Source organism: Aptenodytes patagonicus, chromosome 1 (genome assembly GCF_965638725.1).
Source record: "Aptenodytes patagonicus chromosome 1, bAptPat1.pri.cur, whole genome shotgun sequence".
In the NCBI taxonomy this organism is placed as follows: Eukaryota; Metazoa; Chordata; class Aves; order Sphenisciformes; family Spheniscidae; genus Aptenodytes; species Aptenodytes patagonicus.
Window position 1 is genome coordinate 168,764,380 of NC_134949.1, and position 16,527 is coordinate 168,780,906.

At 38.7% G+C, this 16,527-nt stretch overlaps 1 protein-coding gene across 2 annotated transcripts in view; it reads left to right on the forward strand.

Moving 5' to 3' along the window:
* Positions 1-16,527, forward strand: part of ABCC4 (ATP binding cassette subfamily C member 4 (PEL blood group)) — a 160,150-nt gene that overhangs the window by 92,114 nt on the left and 51,509 nt on the right. For both annotated transcript variants that reach the window (XM_076362161.1, XM_076362151.1), the window contains exon 21: positions 15,779-15,929. In XM_076362161.1, the coding sequence (XP_076218276.1) occupies positions 15,779-15,929 (151 nt within the window). The remainder of the gene's footprint in view (positions 1-15,778; positions 15,930-16,527) is intronic.

The window sequence follows — 16,527 nt, forward strand, 5'->3', positions numbered from 1 at the left end:
GTCAGTTCTCTTCAAGACAGTGGATAGTTACTGTACGCTTATTTGTTAAAGCAAAAATAAAAGATATGTGGGCAAGCACAAAAATGCATTATAGACCTTGTGTATTCTTCTGAAAACCTGGCTAGATTTTGCAAAACCGTTGCTTTGCAGTAGCTCCCAAGGTAGCAACTCTCACTATGTTTAAGGTTTCCTGCCATCCTTCCTTTCTTTGGTTTAAGTGCACCAAAATATAGCACACCTGTCTTTGGAGACATTGGGGGCAGGAGGGGCAGTCCTCACTAGAAGGAGGCAGTCATTTTTAATTCTTAAGTTATGAAACTTAACAGCATATGAGACATGTCATGTTAGTGCAGTTGACTATCTTTTTGTAGAAATTACTGCTGTGTCCACAAGATTTATAAATAAAAAATAAGTCTCTTTTATGAGAACATGTTTATGGCTATTGTTTGACTACATGGCTGTTGAACAGAACTCTGTGGGTAGATGGGAAGTATAGAAACTGAAAAGAAACCAAAGGTTAAGTTAGGCACTTCAACTGAGATATCTGTAATTGTACGTTTACAGTCCAGTTCAAAGCTCATTAAAGTAAAAAATAAACTTTACAGTCCACAGTCTAAGCCTGGGCCTTATCTTCTGTAATGGATTCTGGCTAGCCATAAGGTTCCACACCAGCTCTCCTGAAAAATGAAATAAAAAGCAATTCTGTGTTCACTATGACACTTGTTATTTCTACTAAATACGGCACTAAATAAGTTTGTAAAATCAGGTAGTAATTAATGTTTGTAGGTTGATTCAGATAGTCGAAAAGCTGAATTAACTTGTTTAGTGAAGATGGTGTATTTTTTTGTTTGCTCGCATATTTTTAATCACTTGCCTTAGTACTGTTAGCCTCCTTAGCCTCAGTCCCTTTCTTTTTCGTGTCCTGAGTTACGTATTTTTTAGCAGGTGTTTTCCAACTAAGTTAGTCTCCTCAGGTAAGGGACTACTTGTGTGAAGGCCATTACAGTGCTTTAGAACTTTCTAATGGGATTTAAACATCTACTTCATTTAGATATATATGCTTTATTTATGTATTTGTTAGTTTAATCAGAGGGCAGGCCTGACAGCAGCCTCAAAGAGCTACCCAAATGCAAATAATTGCGGAAATGCTTTCTTTAGTTGGTACGAACTTGATCATCCTATAAATAAGTCCAAAGGGACTTAAGGAAGTCAGGTGCCATTTAAGATGACTGGGATTTTGTTACTCAATTTTCTTAGGCTCCTCTGAAAATACCAGCTGATTTACTCAGTGTTGTAACCAAGTGTTGTTCCTCCTCCTACCTTAAGCTCTGTGGGAGTACAAGGTTCTGTTGATGTGGATGTCACTGGTAGGTGTGGGGCTTCTAGTTTAAAATGTCGTGGTTAAAATGCATAGCAATGTCTAGCTCAATGCAGCACTAATAAAATGCACTATACTAATTTGGGAAAAGGTCAGCCAAGGAATAGAATAAAAGAATTTAACGAGGAAGTATTAGGAATTAAGAATCCAATATATTTAATAGTTTTTTATGCACATTAGCCCAGATATTCCTAAGTGGCCACTATTTTGGATGCTGTATTTTTGAGAACTCATCAAAGGCTTGTTTTTAGTACCTGAATCTCACTTTGACTTGAGATAGATCTGCAGAGGCTTAACATCTTTAAACTGTGGTCTTAGGTGATGCAGGATGCGTACCCAAACTGATAAACTACTGCTTGAAAATTTTATCTATAAACTGATTGAATACATAGGATCGTGAAATATATTTCAGACTTTTTGTTTTGTTTTGTTAATTATCATGATAAATTTTAAAGGGTGAGTTTTTTCTTGTAGTTTCTTGCCCTTTTAATTCTTCAGTGATCTCATTACCGGTTAACAGAGTTTGATTTTCTGCTTTAGTTTCTAGTGGATTTGAGTAACTTAATGTGATGGCCCCTTCATTTTGATTTCTTCCCCTATGTTGGGTTGGGGGAAAAAAACCATGATCTGTTTTGTTTCTGGAGAACACTGTGAACATGTGAACTATCTGCAGCTGCCCTTGGAAAAGGGCAGTGATTTATTGAGGAAAACTGAATTGCAAAACCTTTTTCCTCCCCAAAATCAACAGCTTGACTGAGTTTAAATAACTGACTTTTCATATCCTTTCATCACACACAAAGACCTAATCCTGAGACTACTTGAGCCACCAATGTAGGCTGTGGCTGAGACCACCACTGAATGTGCCATTCCCTTCTCACCACACACAAAACACATTGACTGCAGCTTTATGAAGTGAAAATGCTGAAGAAAAGGAAAATGTGAAGGAGGTGTCCACAGTCATTTCTTTTTTTTTTTTTTTTTAAAAAAAAAAAAAGCGCTGCTGCATCTGGATATTAGGAACAAAAAGTGCCTCAGACTGGAATAATAGCTTGGGTCACTTGCTTTCGTATGTGCACAAGAGTGGAACTGCCGTTCCTTGTTTCAGTACCACTGACCCTTGCATTTTATTGTGTGAAGATGTCAGGGAAAGTGTGTAGAAGGAATTCCAGGATCTTTTAGTTTAACAATGACATTGTTGTTTTGTGATTTCTGCGAGAGGTGGGATTCCTGGGGGTTTTGTTGTGTTGTTTTTTCCAGTTTAGCCTGTTTTTTTAATGTATGCATGTGTGAGTTTTAAGAGATATTTTTATTCATTAAAGAATAGTTCTTTCTGTGTGTTTGCATGTGTGCGTTTAACATATGATCATAAATATGTTGTGAGAAAATAACCAGTGGTGGGATCTATGTTAAATGTCAGCATATACTCTTTAGCCTGGAATGTAGACCAGAGCTGTATTTGGAGACACCTTTTGGTTTCCCTTCTGCTGAATCCTGGTAGTTTTGCTTGATGGGTAGATCAAAAGATTCTGCAGCTGTGCTGAGGTCTAAATGAAAAATAAATAAATTAAAAAAACAGTTGCCTGGTGGCACTTGACTTCAGAAATCTCACTGAACTACTTCTTTGTGGAACTGATGTTCTAACTGTACATTCCCAAGATGCATACTACAGTGCATCTTGCTAGTGCATAATGAAAGACCATTTAAAACTTAAAGAAAAATAATAGGGGTATGTATTTTTTCATTGGTTACTTTTGAGCTCTAATTTCAAAAAAGGTTAAAATCATAGAATCATGGAATAGTTTGGGTTGGAAAGGGACCTCTAAAGGTCATCTAGTCTAATCCCCCTGCCGTGGGCAGGGACAACTTCAACTAGATCAGGTTGCTCAGAGCCCCGTCCAACCTGACCTGGAATGTTTCCGGGGATGGGGCATCTACCACCTCTCTGGGCAACCTGTGCCAGTGTTTCACCACCCTCAGCATAAAAAATTTCTTCCTTATATCTAGTCTAAATCTACCCCCCTTTAGTTTAAAGCCATTATGATCATTATGTTAAAAACTAATTTTTGGTATAGTCATTTGATATTTGTATGTGCCTTCAGTTTTGCTGTTTTCTTTGAAATAAAAAGGGGTTATACACTGTGTCGTTAAAAACAAACAAAAACCTGTCCATCCTGCCTGCCTGGTCGTCATCATCTCATCTCCTCCCCTCCACCCCCCCCCAAAAAAAAAGAAAAAGAGGGGTGGGAGGTTGAGGGGGAAGAGGAGGCTTGGGTTGCACTTGTGTCACCAAGACCAACATGCAGGAGCTGTGAATTTAGTACAGACACTTGTCTAAAAAATGCAGTTCTCTATTGACTTTTCATTCCTCTGTCCTTGAATGCCTTGATTGTTAAATCCCAGTAGCCAATTAGTCTTGTTGATGGCGATCAGCAGTGGAAATAATCTATGCCAAAGCTATTGCTGGTCTTTACTCTGTACCTGTCATCACATTCCTCTGAATGTAAGGATGAGTGTCTTACATCATACACACTGCATATTTACTCAGATTGATGGTATGTGTATAGGACAAAACGTGTAAAGTCTGGAGTCGCGGCTAATAGGTGGATTCCTGTTTATATACAGACCTCTGTTTTCTAAGGAAAGCTAAAGGTCTGTTCTCACTGTAGCGGTCACATGTAATCCAGCCCAATCCTTTCCCTCACCCCATTTTTTTTTTCCTACATATGTTAACGTGTAGAATTTTTGTAAGAATAGGTATGCGTGTCATTCTCCACATATTAGTGTCAAGGCAACAGATATCACCGCAGTAACAAAACTGATTTGTGTGGGAACATAAGGGAACTTTTTTAATATTTTAGGGTTTGTATTTACTTAGTATTAATAAGATTTGAGGATGTAACCCCTTATCTAACATGGGAAAGAAGATGAAATCACATTTTTCAGCATTATTTTATTACCTTTTTGTCATCTTGCTTCCTTGTGTTTCCTTTACCGCTTTTCTGCTTTTCTTGTTTTTCTTAATTCTCTCCCTTTTAGTTTTTATACTTCTCCATTTATATGGTAGATGTAGATAATACTTTTTTTACTGGGCTGTTCCTTCTGTTTTCTCAATGAAATGTGGAATACTGGTGTTTTGAATATAGTACATGGAAAAATAAAACTAGCTTTCACTTAGTGGAATTCTGCCTTCTCTATTTCTTTTTCTAGAGCATATGAGCATTGTGAGATGCAGTCTTCCTCTTCGTTTCTTTAACATTTTGAGCAGATTGTGGCTTAGTGGTAGGAAGACAAAAATGTAGTTGTTCTTGCAGTATTTTGGTATGTTGGACTGAAACCTGTAAATACAAAATTTCAATCAGGTTTAAATCGGCTGTACTCCAAATTGGCTTCTCTGTTTTCTTTGTCAGATTACTCTCAACACATTTTCAGCTACTAGAAAGCAGGATAGTTGTATGGCAGTCCAGTGATGTGCCCCCATTCTGTGTGGTTTGGAAATTTTCCCCCTTTCGGTTAAGTTGGAATTTGTAAAAGTTCCAGAGAGAGATTCCATTTGTCTGGGGCTCTTTATATCTGTATATCTCTATATATCTTTATGTCTTAAATCTGTATTTTGTTTGCTTTTCTTACTGTGAAAGAGGGCAAAGAAATACTCTCATGTAAGTGAACTTACGTTCTGCAGTTTTCTCCTTTTCTTTTTGGTCCATCTTTCTATATATACTACTTCTGCTTTTGGTGCCAAAGTGGGAATTTTTATTATTATTATTTATAGGTATTTACCTGACTTTTTAAGCATTACTGCAACCTTTCACATCTGTAGCTCAAACTGATGATTATTTTTAAGACTTCTGAAGATCATTAACACTTCTAACACTTCACAGTAGCTAGAAATCTTTTAATTCTGCTGTCAGTCATAGAGTGTAACAATCCTGTTCCAAATGGTGATAAGTACAAATCTTCTAGATTGCCTTAAACTACTGATATACTATAGATAGGACAATGTGTGCTTACAAACAAATTAGGATTTCACTGTTCGGCAAAAGGACTGGAGATTTCACTTTTGATTCAAGAAGGAAGGAGAAACTTGGAGGTAATTTGAATTACTAAGCCATATAGCTGGCGTGTGTGTGTGTTAAATCATTATGCATATTTATGCCCAAAACAAACATGTGGGACAAGGAATTATCTTTAGCGAAAAAAGACTGCATCTCATAGAGATGTGCTGCCAGGGTTATGTGTGCATCTCATGCAGAACATAAGAACTTTTTTCTTGCTGAAGCTGATACCGTGGCTGCCTGGTGAACTCTGCAGCTGATTTGAAAACTCCGGACAAGTTGGTTCTTCAAAAGGTAGAGGCTGCAGCGTGAGCAGTTTTATACAGCAAAAGATGAGTTCAGCTGGGAACTGAATGTCACATGTCTTTGGGAAGCTTATACCTCTTTGTGTTACATCTACATTACAGGATAATTCTGTATCATTTAAAAAAATTGATTCATTTGGATTGCACTCTTGAAATAGTAAAAATTTGTTAAGAAAGGCTCTTTCAAGGGCTTGATAATAGCTATTCTTGCACTGTGGAAGAATAGGATGCTGAGTGATTGCATTTTCTTCCACAGTCATGTCCCTAAATCTTTTTTCTTTCCGTTTTTCTTACTGGGTTTTAAAATCTGTCTAATGTTTAAATAAGCAGAGCACTCTCACTATGAAAGTCACTCGTATGCTGAAATAATGGTTTCAGATCTTCCCTTCTAAAACTGAAAATGTGCTGGCTTTGGTAACCAATTCAGTTGTCCATCCTTCTGTTAAACATAACACTGAGAAAATAACATGATACTGAGAAAAATAATTTTTCATTTTTCTCACTGATAGAAAGTCTGGATTTTGGGGTCAGACCTGGTATCAGTTACTTACTTTGGTAAGTGTGTCTTTGTTGATGGTTTGTGATAAATAACTTCTGAAAAGTCTTCCTGGTGGTCTTGGAGCATATTTGTAACAAATTATGAATGAGCATGTGCTTACCACAGTAAATAATGCTTGTTCTCTGCCAAGGAAGTTTCTTTTTACTTCTTTAGATGCCACTGTACCTGCAGAGAATGGCTGAACTGGGTGAAACCTGATGGTGGTGGTGAGAGGCTGGTGCTGATTAGTTAAAATACGGTTGCTGAAAGCGTCAGGCCACTGTTAAGCTTCCTGGAGCTGAGTGATCACTGAACAGAATGTAGTACTGACGAATTATGAGTCAAGAGTTTATTTTGAATAGGAAAGTAGTATTTTATAGCCCTGTCAGAGTGGCAAAGCTCTGGGGAAGTTAGGAAAAAAACCCAGAGACAGGCTAAAAAGCATTTTTTGCATATCTGCTATGAAGGAGTGCGGCCAGAAAAGAACAGAAGGTAGTTTTATTTCTTAGGATAGCTGATGCTGTAGTCCTTAATATTTTTCATAGTTTTCATTTAACTGGGGTAGAGGGGCTACTGTGGAACTTACAGAAATATGAATAGTACTTCATTCCACGTAAAAATAAATATGAGTAGTGTATTTTAAATAGCAAGAACAAACAGTAAAATGCTTAAAAGCTTGTAATTGCTGTAAGGCTGAGGAGCTGTGTTACTGAATAACTGATACTCTTTTTAACAGAAGAGCCCACAGTTCAAATGTAGCACAAAGCTTTTAAAGTTGCTGAAAGACCCAGAATTGACTTCTGGCAACACAATTAGACTTGGCTGAGCACAAAAGGTCATGCAGTTGAAAATGAGGTATTCTTGGGGCGGACGCAGGGCTGCTCTGGCATTATGGCCATGAGGGACAGAAGGCCTGAGGCAGGAAAGTCCATATAGCTCAAAGATAGAGTTTGCAAAACTGCAACATACGGGGCAGCAGCATCTGTGGTAAGCAAAATTTTGCCAGACGTTTGGAAGAACTGGGGAAAAAAGTGCACAGCATGGATGAAGAGGTTATGATAACATCATCATTAGCTCAGAGGAATTCCGCACAGGAACAGTGGACAGTATTTTAGCAAATAAGTTAATGGACTAGACCATAAGAACACTAAATAATGCCATGCAGGGTCACAGCAGTGGTCCATCTAGGCCAGCGGTCTTTCTGCAGCAGTAGCAATAGTAGATGCTGTTTGGGGAGAGCATGAGAACCTGGCTGCTTTCTGTGGTCCATTCCCTGTTTAGTACCGCTGCATTCAGTTTTGTGCTCGAGGTGTCAGAAGGCCTATCCCTTCCCAGGCCTTTTACTATGCATTTTTTGCATCATTTTGTATCAGCTTGTAAGATCTGCCTCCTGCATTCTACTAATAGCTTGAAAGCAGTGGGATATTTCTTGATTTTTTTTTTTATTATGATTATTTTGTTCTATGTATACGTGCACCTTCTATGGAAAGAAAGCAGTAATTATCATTGAAAGAAAAACTGCTTTTAGAAGAGTTGTAAGTGGGATAAGACTGAGGACAAATATTGGTGAATCAGCCACTGCTGATAAAGTGCTAAACATATGAGCAAAGAACAAGGTAGGAAATATACCATTTGTAGTAGTACTAAAGAGAAAAGTACCCATTGTTGAATCAAATGTTTTGATTTCCTCAGGGTCTGTGCTCAGTGGGGCTGTCTTGGGCTTATATAGCTGGGGAAAAGTTTTGGAAATGGCTTCTAAGAGGTAGGAGGGGAGCAGAAATTGTCAAGCCATTCTTTATTTTCCTTTAGAAATATCAGTTATTTGGCAGAAGGGACTGATAGAGGAGATACAAAAATGCATTGCTCTGGGAATCTTGAAGCAAGTGGAACAGCCAACAAAGTGACCACACTTGGAGATGGTGGGGGGTATTGGAGTCACAAACTCCCTAAATTAATATAATGGAAAGGGATGCTTTCTGCTACCTGAGAAGAAGAGTAACTCTGGGAGGGTTGGGTGGTGCCAGAAATTTTTCTGTATTGTTTCAGGCAGGTTCTGGCAAGAGCTGTTGAGAAAGCAAAGCGTGTGTGTGTGCATGTTCTACACTTTCTGATTAATGCTGTTTCCTCAAGCTACTATGTAAAATTGTGCTTGGCATCTGAGGTGTTCCACAGGAAGATGTAACATATTTGTCATGGTACAAAGAGCACTATGGTTTATGTGAATAGTTTTTGTGTGTGCGCCTTTTTTTCCTTGGGAAAAGAACAGTGTAGGAATATGGCCAAGGACTGTGGACATTTACAGGAGAAGACAACAAACTTAGCACTGCTGAACAACAAAACATACTAACTTTTTGTATAATTTTTATAGGGAGGTCAGAATAAACTTACAACTAACTCCCTATAACTCCAAGAAGAGGACCTCTCACTTTTATATGAATCCTCATTGCAAAGTTGTGCCTTGCTGCCCAAATCACTGAGAACACTTTTGTGCAGAAGTGCATAGTGGGCACAAGGTACAAGAGAAGAAAAGCATTTGAGAAAATCAAATTAAAGGTCCTCCTCAAGTTTTTACTGCTTATAAATAGAAAAATATATTGTCCACAGACATTTACAAGAATGGGTGTTGGCACTGTCCTTTTTTGTGTGACAGTGTTGGTTTCCATGTACAGTGGGTATGAACAGGAGCTGCCTGTAGAGATGAATAAGTAGAGGCCATAGCTTTGGCTCTTATCCGAGCTTGTTTTTTCATGGAAAATCTGTGTTAGCTGGAAGTAACTTATTACCGTGGCCAAAGGGACCTGGCAACTAACTTCTTACATGAGTGAAGATAATTTATTATAAAAAGGAAAATAACCTCTATACGATCTAGGAATGTAATACGGAGTTTTAAAGGATGAGTATTTTGAGTGTCTGGCAGAATCACAAAGTCCAGAGCTTGATTATGCATCTGTTTCTAAAGCATCAATATCTGGAAGTCTCAGAAAACACATGGACTGTGATTTTTGAGAACTGCTATTGGGATCGAGACCTGCATAAGATAGTTAAGCCTCTTGGCTCAGGGTGCCCAGAAAGCCTATTTCTAGCCCTTGTTGTAGGGTAAGAGATTATCGATGATAGGATGCTCTTTAAATATAACAGAATGGTGGCAGTGCCAATGTACCCAAAAAAAGGGTGAAAACACCCTTTTTATTATAAGGTCACTCGTTAAAGAACAATTGGACACAGTTCGCCATGACCTCAAACAAATATTAAGGCTTCTCACTTAACGGCAAAATGCATGCCAAGTCAAATGAATGAGCATGTTGGTGGCACAGAAAACATTTGCCCTGAGGAGCTAAGTATATGCTTGTTTGCTTGGAAAAACAATGATTCAGAAAGAGCATCTTACAGAGACAAGAACAAATAGAAGGTACTAGCATTAAGAATGTGATTGGGAATTTTGAATACATTTCTGTGGTATATCTGACAGATGTATTCAGCCCATTTGCAGTGACATATGGATTTATTTAGGTAACCTCTTGCCGACTAATTGCAAATAGCAGGATTCAGAGGAGGAGAGGGTGTCCTGCAGAAGATAAGACGAGCTTGCTGTTTTTGAAGCTTTTAGAGCTGGCAGTATTTAGTTCTTACTTTTTTCTTTCACTCACTTTATCTGAAATTACAATTTTCATTTCTTTCCCAGCTGTGCCTTTTTTTCCCCTTTCAGTGCATTGGTTGTCTTGTCTTTATATTCCCAATTTTCTCATGGATGCACATTTTCCTAAAGCTGAATTAACACTGACTGAAAGCTGTCATTCCTGTCAAAGATTGCTGTCACTGGTTGCTTCAGAAAAGGACAACGTCTGAGATAACTGCAATATTTAAAAGACATGTGCGACACTTTTTCTTCTGTACTCGTAAGTCTTCATTGCTTTTTCTCTCGAGACAAATCTGTTCCTGACAGTCTGATGCAAGCAATAGTATAAACAGCCATATGAACTTTTTTTAACCAGTTCTGAATGAAAACCCATAGATTTTATTAAAAAGGTAGTTTAAAGACAAGACTACGTGCCTCAACTCAGCCACTTTAAGTGAGTAAAATGAAGTAGAGCTGTTTATGTACTAGGATTACGGTACAAAGGTGAAGGGTTTCTATTTGGACGTTTCCTGGGGGGTTTTTTGTAATAAAGGAGAAAAAACGCAAAAAATCTGTGATGTGGTTCGATATGCTGCTCTGGATGCAGCTGGCCCGAGTGAAGTGTTTATCACTGTGATCTGCTCATTGCAATGTCTTCTCCTCAGGGAAGCTTGTCCTCTGGTGTGCCAGTGTAACCAGCCGCCTGTGCAGTTGTGCTTTAACAGAGCTGCAGGACAGTCAGTCTGAACAGTCTGGTTTGAAAAAGCATGTTGTGTTTTTTTTATTTTATTTTTTTTTTAAAAAGTGTTCAAGGAAAAAGAAAATGTCAGAACTGGATTAGGGATTGATTGTGCATGCAGTTATTTGGCAGAGCCAACGAGGAAATAATTTCAGGGGGAGGGGAGGAGGAGGAAGAGTAGTGATGCCAAGCAAGTACGAACAGAGTGGGGTTTTGTAGTTTCTTGACCTGGCTTTACTTCAGACAGCACAGCCTGACTGAGAGCGCCCTAAGTTAATGCAGTTAAGGTTGCAAACTTGAAATCCAGGATATGCACTGTTGTTATTACTAAATTAATATGGCTTTGTGGCAGTGTCCATGGGCTAATATAATCCTTGGGAGTGCATATTATGGTCCAAGGAGTCGGAGTCTGGGGGTGTAGGTGTGTTTGACTTCTGCTTAAATATTGGTAAAACCAGTCCTGGAACACCACAGTTCTTGGGTGGGCTTTGACTGCAGATTGAGTCATCAAAATCTAGGTATCTGCTTGTTGGGCTTTAGATGCTTATTTTGCTGTAGTCAGAGGGCATCTAGTCAATACAGTTAGTGGACTCTCGACAAATATGCAACCATAGGGTAACTTAGGTTATCTGAATGACTTTCTAAGCTCAGCCAAATAGGACAGGAGCTTCCCTATGTAGGTCACATGTAGACTTCCACATTCAGGTTTCTGAGTCTCAAATCCCATCCCTTGGGCTCCATTCGTTCATTAGAGATCCTACCAGGTCACCAGCTGCAAGTCCAGAACAGTGTGGTTCCTATGGTAGTAGCTGCTTTATCATAGCTGTCAAACCCAGCTTGGCATCACACATCACACTAGGCACAGACACACAACTGCATGGTACCCCTTATGGATATATTTTATAAGAAATGCTGAAATAAATTGTAAGGTCCATTTAAAAAAAAAAAAAAAAAGGCAAAATTTCTTTTTCAATGATGGAAGAAAATGGAAGACCTCAAAGATCTGACTCTGTTGAGCTCATTAGCGAGAAGACATAGATACTTTCACAAGGAGATAAAGGACTCTAAGAAGTGAGGGTACCTACCCACTGGAACAAAGTGTCGGCAGACCTGTGGAGTTCAAAACATCTGTACGTGAAGGCTGAGTGCCTTTTTCAAAGAAGTGCTTGAGCCAAACATGAAATATTGAGCTGAGGGTATAACTGATATGGAATGGCAGTGATCTATGGAAGGGTAGACATGAGACATCTTGAACTCTCTAAAGCTTACTTTTGCACTTTTGTCCTGTCAACTTTATTAAATGACTTCAAATGGCTTACAATTTGTCATAAGATTTGTAACATTATATAAATGGTATAGTCTCTGCAAGAAAGGGAAAAGCTTATAGCATGTAATTCCCATGTTTTTCCAGATTTTTATTGTTTTTTTTCCTTATTGTTTTTTCACTTCGCATTAAATGCTTTTCTGTTGTGTGGTTGTGGTACAGAAATACCTTGTTCTTCCTAGATCAAGACCTGTTTGAGATAGAAACTCCTGGATATCACTGTCAGCACCTATAAGAATTATGAATATGTAGGTCATCAGAAGATGAAGGGAAAGCGCATGTTTCGCAAGTGAATGTGCTGACCAGAGCATTCACTTCCCCAGAGGGTTATAGGAGGGTATGCTTGCTCTAGTGAGACAGTAAGACAGGAGATTTCTTGAGGAAAAATAAGCCACGGTGAATGGAGTGACTGACCAAAGCATGAGGGAAATCTTTCAGGACTCTTGCAAGCAAGAGGATGACTCCAACAGAAACAGCATGTGCTTTTCTGTACTCTAGGGATAGAGTACGTGGAGTCTGTCAGTGGGAGATTCTTCTTTCTTCAGGGAAACTGAAGCAGATTTGAAGGTGGACATTTGACAATATGGCTCCATTTGGAAGCAAGTTAGATTTCTCCATCCAGGTCTTTTCAGCCTCGGTAGCCTGTGCATCTGTTGTCTTTTGTGTAAGGTGGTCTTGTTTCCAATACTGTGCAATAGCTATAAAAGGTAATTAATCAGCTCGTATTTTTTAAAAGAATTTTAAAAGACTTCTAAAATTAAGAAATATGGTAAAAGATGCTGATTTTGTAGGCCATATTTCTTTATGTAGCGAAAGCTTGCATGCTTACAATTTTCAGTTGTAAGCTGATTCTGCTAGACAAGGTCTAGATATCCAGTCCTGAGCGTTTCTTGCTGTGCAAACTGAATACCTAGCTCACTGCTTGTATCCAGAGAGGAGAGCAGTCAGACTGCTCGTGTTATGGTTATCGTCAGCCTACTGATTATCTTGGGTCCTCCTGCTTGCACACAGTGAATCTACTAGAAGTTGGGGCAGTCTCCAGCTGAAGAGGTTAGTTGTCTCTTGTGAAACTTGGGAACTAAAAGCTTTGCCTTACCTCACGCAGTAACTGCATGATTACAGTCTGCAAATGGTTGTGTCTGGCTTTCAGACTGCTTCATTAAGAGTTAATTTATATGCAAGTTTGGTTTTCCAAAAAAACAACACACATGACTGATCCACCCTATCATAAATTTTTATAATGATAAGGTGGTGCAGGCTCATCTAAAATTCCTTCCAAAGGCGGTGTCAGATTTTTACTTTAGTCATCCTAACCATCTTTTCCTTCCCTGTATTTTTGCCGTAGCAAGGCTTTGTTTACATGAGCTGGATCCTAATAGATCTACTCCCACTCCTACCCCCACCGGCACTTTGCAACATATTGTAGATTATCATCACTAAAACTTCAGTTTGGCTTTTTTATTTTTTATTAAGAAACATTCTATTTTCCTCGGAATTCTTTTCCTTGAAGCAGTTTTCCTCAGCGCTTCACTTCAGGTTTGCAGCTGATGGTATGAGGAGGCAGAAGTACTTCAGAGACTGCTTTTTTGTGACTGTCTAGGAGGTGGCAGAGGGAGAAGGGGAAGGCAGCAGGTGTATAAAGCAGATTTGGGAGTGAGTTGTCAGAAGGAAGGAACGGACTTTGATCTCCGTTTGCTGTTGAGGATGGAGGTGAGGGAGCCTTTAGAAATTAGCTAGCGTGTGGGTGGCTGATAGGCTTGGCAGAGACAATGAGCAGTACTGGGAAAAACAGTCATCTAGACAGGAGAAAATTTGGAGGAGGTCAGGAATCTTTATTTCCATTCTCATCCCATGATAAAAATGGGGTTTTAAAGAACACCAGAGAAGTAGAAGGTAGAGAAGGGCTGACGGCAGCGCTGGTGAGGAGTCAGGGTGCTTTGTTTTGCTTTGTGCTGACATAACTGTGTGCATAATTGATCCAAGTGAAATACTGTGCACTCTCGCTGCCACCTTACCTCCTTGTGATGAAATCTAGGTAAAATGTTTGCAATCTACTGTATGTATCTAGAAGGTCAAACAACACGATGCCGTCAACACCTTAACCCACAGATGAGCAGTGTAGTGGTAATGCAGCTTCCTTCAGAGCTCCTACCCCATACCTACCCTATAGCTATTTTCCTTAATAGATTTATGAGACCCTATAATGTGCTTTCAGGATCTGTGAGATGCAAGGCTGTTACGCTGATAAATCTTCTATCATGAGCTAAGATCTTGCCTCGAGCCGAAGACTGAATTGTGCTGACTCATGCAGTTGTAATGCGTAAGGTGTGTGGGTTTGCTGTTTGGTCAGGTGAAATTAGGGTAAAGTCAGAGAAGCCTCAAGAAAAAAGAGAGGTAGGGGAAAAGGTTGTGCTTGGTTTTGGCTTTAGAGCATGTGTGTGTGTGTGGGCTACCAGAAGTGCAACAGGAAATGCAATGTTTCATAGGCACTTCCATTGAAAGTGTTTGAAAATCCAGGTAGCTCTCTACTATCCGACTTTAGCTGACGTGTTGCTTAACTTTTCCAACTCGATGCACAAATAAAGGGACGGAAGCCTTTTTGCTATAAGACACACATTCTCAGGACCCAGTGGTCACTAATGTGTTTTTGGCATCCAAAAATCACGCAGCCACAAAGTTCAGCTGGAATCTACTTGTGTCGTATGTGATGATGAAGAAGGTGGGTCCTCTGCAGTCCATAAAATGGAGACATTTTAGAAAATATTGTCATTTCTAAGGAATTTGTTAATGAAAATAATACAGGAATTTAGTGTTGAGCTAGAATTTCAGTTGTCTGGGTTTTGTACAGGGTGGGTTTCTTGTTGTGTGTATGGGGGTGTCCCTTTTTTAAGGAGCAAATGGACACACCCTGATGTCACTATGCCAGGACTCCTGGCATGCATGCATGCATACATACACAGCTGGTGTTCTGAAAGAAATTTCTGTGCAGATACTGCTTTTCATAGTGAAAGTTTGATGTGAAGGATGTGAAGTGGTCTGCAGGAAATGTGAGATTTAATTCAGAAAATTGGGCCAGGATCCACTGTCCTAAGCAACAAAGCTTCATTCCACATTATATCTAGTTTTCTAAGAGTAAATTCAGGTTTAGCCCAGGTGTTCCTCTCGTACTCTTAAGTAAACCTGGTAAAATGAGCCTCTTGTGACACTTCTCCTTGCAGTGTTTGATGTTTTCATCTTATTTGTAACTTTCCCAATGCAGTCCTTTGGGAAGAGAAAGCTCACTTTCTCTGATAATTGGGTTTTCTTTTTAAATGGGACAAAGCCGTTTTTAGGAAAAAAGTTACAAGTCTGTGTTGAAAGTTGGTCTTCCAGCTGTCAAGTCTTTCAACTGAAAGTCAGTCTTTTCCCAGTTTCTTTTTACCTGGAGTGAAAAAACATATCCCTAATTCACCATATAGCTTGGATCCATTAAAGATTAGTTGTCTATTTCATTAATCATCTATTATTTTGTTACAGCAGTCACAGAATAGTCCACAAAGTAAGACACTAATGTTCAGTCAACCAGTTTTGTAAAGACATTTCTTAAAGAACAAATAATGCAGAAGAAAACCATAAACTGCACAATTAGTCAAATTAGGTATTACTGTAATTTCTTCAAGTTGCTTAAAAATAGATGTCGCTCATGTTATACAATGCATCCACTCTTAAATTTGGTAGTTATGTTCAAATATTTAAGTGTTTCAATAGTGTTAAATAATTTTATACTTGTTCTAAATTAAATTCTTCTGGCAAAGAGGTTTTTTATTTTGTTTCTATTGTGTTGCAGACTCTCCTACAGATTTTTGGTGTGGTGGCTGTGGCTGTGGCAGTGATTCCTTGGATACTCATCCCCTTAATTCCACTATTTATTCTTTTCATTTTTCTTCGACGATATTTCTTAGACACTTCAAGAGATATTAAACGTCTAGAATCCACAAGTATGTAGTTTGGCGGGACTTAATGTTAGTTTGAACCCTGCTTATTATTATGTGAAATGCTAGTATTTTATAGACAATCCATCAAAGATTTTTTTCTTTTGCTATGCAAATAGCTTCCTAATTGCCTTGTTCTCAACTAGTGAATTACATGCTTAACTCCTGTTTTGCATAATGATAAACCTTAGGTATGTCAGTTTAACTATCTGTAAGTAAAGCTAGTTAAGAACATGCTAAGTTGCTGGTCTTTGGGACCTTGCATGCACATACTCATGGTGTTTCTGACTCTGACTCTTGTGCCTGACTTTAGCTTGACTATGATATGAAATATTAAGCATTATGAATAACAAACATGGGTGCCTCATGTCATTAATAAAGCTTAAAGAATTTCTTCAGTGACAGTTATTGTTAAAAACACGAGACATTTTTGTATAAATTAATCTGCCTGGCTGTCTGACTGATTCTAATTGAGTAAGAGGACTTTGGTTAAAGATAGTGCATATTTATTCTAAAAGGATGCAGTGCAGTAAATTGTATGGTTAAATATAAAGTAGTAGGATTAAAGATTAGTGTGGTACAAAAAGAATTAAATATAGTCCTT